Source organism: Corvus brachyrhynchos, unplaced genomic scaffold (assembly GCF_000691975.1).
Source record: "Corvus brachyrhynchos isolate BGI_N302 unplaced genomic scaffold, ASM69197v1 scaffold130, whole genome shotgun sequence".
Classification (NCBI taxonomy): domain Eukaryota; kingdom Metazoa; phylum Chordata; class Aves; order Passeriformes; family Corvidae; genus Corvus; species Corvus brachyrhynchos.
Genome location: NW_008236193.1, coordinates 485,115 through 487,945, shown reverse-complemented (window position 1 = coordinate 487,945; position 2,831 = coordinate 485,115). Strand labels below are relative to the sequence as shown.

Genomic DNA, 2,831 nt, shown 5'->3' with positions numbered 1-2,831 from the left:
CCATGCAGAGAGAGGGGCAGAGGAGGGGGGGGGCTGCTGTTCCCCACAGGCCAAAGGGACTTTTCATTTGGGGAAGGCCATGGGTGGCTCTTTGCTTTCCTCTGGCTCAGCAGCTCCGTGTGCTTTGGGCAGCCCCAGCTGTCACATGGTGGGAAACGCTCCCAGAGCAGCTGCTGTCCATGTTCCCCGGGGACAAGGGACATGCCAGGCACTGCAGAGTGCCAGATTGCTAATCCAGACCAGGCTCCCCAGGCAGCCTGAGCTGGAGCTGAGCCCTCCGAGCCAGCCCAGCTCCCCAGGGTCACACAGCAGCACCTGGACTGAACAGCAGCAAGCAGGGGAACTGTCACCACGTCAGGATCATGTTTGAGCTCCTTAGGCTTCAAAACTCCCAATGTAGTCACTTCACCCAGGGGCAATGCTCAGAGTGCACACTAACACAGCACCCTGGGAAACCAAGACAGGAGTGAGCAGGGGATGTGCTGCAGGACAGCAGGGAATCTTGCTGCCAGGGAATCATGCTCTGTCCCTTCACATCTTTCCAACTGCAGGCTGTAAAGCCCACAAACACCTTGCTCCAAGGTGCCAGTTTACTCCTCTTTGAGAGAACTCATTTTATCCTAAATGCCCTGAATTCACAGGAGTTCTCTGCAAGCTGAATCCTAAAGAAGGGAACTTCTCATAGTTTAAAGCTCTTAAGGAAACACTCATCCAGGAAAACAATCCTCTCTGCAACCTGAAGGCTGGGCACAGAGTACCCTGCCCAGTTCCAGGTTTATAGACCCACCCCTATTCTAGGACAGTGCCTGTGGATTTCCAGGCAAGCTCAGGCTACAACTTCCCAGTCCAGACTTTGCCAAAGCCTCTTATATCCATGCAAACAGCCAGTCCCTGGCTGCTGGATGCACCAAGGAGGCTACAGAAGCAAGTGCTCTGCCAGAACAGCATGACCTGCACAGCTCCAGAGTCAACTTTTTTCCAGGGAAGCACTAAATGCCAGAGATAATTTAGGAGAATTATGTTTTTATTAACAAACCACAGCCAAATGAATTGCTTCACTTTCCAGGAGCAGTTTTCCCACTGATAGCAGTGCCCTGACACCATCCCAGCACTTCTCTCTGGCTTTACAGGCTGCATGCTGAGAGCCATCCTGCTCTCAGGAAGCTAAGAGTGGAAATCAGGCAGCATTAACAAATGGGATGAGCCTTGGAGAGGGATTTTCCATTTGGGTCTAACTCAGTTCATGTCACTGTTACGAAAGCTTTACCGCAGACCTGACCGGGAGCAGATTCCGATCCACAGCGAGCTCTGCCTTCCTCGACAGCAGCTTTTGCCAAGAAGCAGAGACAACAAAGAGGTGCTGCTGCATCCAATCCTCCTTTCAAGGGCTGCCAGGACCCTGGCAGCAAGTGGGATGTTCTCCAGGCTGTTGCCTCAGCCAGTGCTGTCGCAGGTTGGAGCTCCCCTCCCTCCTCTCCTGATGGATTTGGGGACAACCTCCAACCTCTGACCCCCCAAACCCAGTGGCACCGCAGCACTAGCAGATGTGCTCACAGGGCTCTCACTCTGGACTGCTTAGGGCACAGGGAAGCTTTCCCAGAGCCAGGCACTTACCGGTCAGCCCAATCTTCTTCCGGCAGGTGAAGCAGCGATTCTTCTTCGGTTTTGGTTTTTCCGAAGCCGTCTTGCCCTCAGCCGTGTTCTGGGATATCTCAAGCAGGGTACCTGAAACAGAGGCAAGAGTTTTGCTACCCTTCTTGATAAACCAAACGTTCATTTTATTACAGGAGCTGCTTGAGGCTCTAATGACTCTCCATGTGCACACTGCCCTGGCTGACATACCCCCAACTGTGAGATTTGCCTTGTTCCACAGAGATCCCCACCTCACAGCTTTCTCTCTGTTTCAAATGCCTTAAATCCAAGGCTGGAGTGGCCACTGGACACTGGATAGTCACTACAGCTCAGCTGCTGTACAGCAACACAGCTGTCAGCTGAGCCCACAGTTAATCTTCGTAGGGAGAAGAAAAAAGTTAACCCCTTGTAAGTACTACTGATTATTTTTGCTGACTCTTATGTAAGTGTTCCCCATATGTAGGTCTTAGAACGCTTTACACAGATACCCATCACTGCCTCTAATCTACCAAAGGGAAAACTGAGCTCTCAAAGCCAGATTGTTAAAGGTCACTGATGCTTAGCAGGATTTCCTCCAGCACCTAAGCAGGTTAGAGAAGTCAACAGGAGGGAGTAGCTCCAACTGCTCGTTGGAGCACCTGTGGTGCAGGCTGCTCTGAGGAGACAAAAGAGAGACAGCTTTGTGGAGCTGACCCTAAACAGCCTCCTAAAAACTACACAGGCAGAAGAAAGGGGCAGGCTCTCCCAAGCCTCTTTTTACGGTCTCTCACCTGCCTGTTGTAAATTGTCTCCTGGGCTTGCAGGCAAGGGATTACCAAACCCAAAATGCCCAGCCATGTGTGGTGACTAGAGCCTGGCTTTTTAGCAACCAACAGCTCCTGGGTTTTTTTAGCTTTCAATGCAAGCAAGCTGTCAGCTGAGCAAAGGAGGGTGTCTGCATGCAGGATCACGGGCTTATGGCATCAGCTGGAGGATGTGCCACGCTGGGCAACGACTCTGGTGTGCCTCAATCACGTCAGGGCACCCACTGTGTAACACTCCCCCAAGGGACAGGTGCCCCCATCACACGGGGTGACAACAACGGGCCTCCACTACCCCCAGGCACTGTCACAAACGAGTCTCCCTTCTCCAAGACTCGGGTGGATCCGTCTCCCTTCCTCCCCCTCGGGAGCTGGCAGGGGAGTGCCGCCCGCCGCACC

The 2,831-nt window shown here is 52.9% G+C and overlaps 1 protein-coding gene across 1 annotated transcript in view; it reads right to left on the bottom strand.

Annotated features, from left to right (window-relative positions):
• The window catches only part of LOC103620462 (AN1-type zinc finger protein 5), a 9,751-nt gene that overhangs the window by 2,615 nt on the left and 4,305 nt on the right, over positions 1–2,831 (bottom strand). Inside the window, exon 5 of the mRNA XM_008639081.2 lies at positions 1,615–1,725. Within this exon, the coding sequence (XP_008637303.1) occupies positions 1,615–1,725 (111 nt within the window). The remainder of the gene's footprint in view (positions 1–1,614; positions 1,726–2,831) is intronic.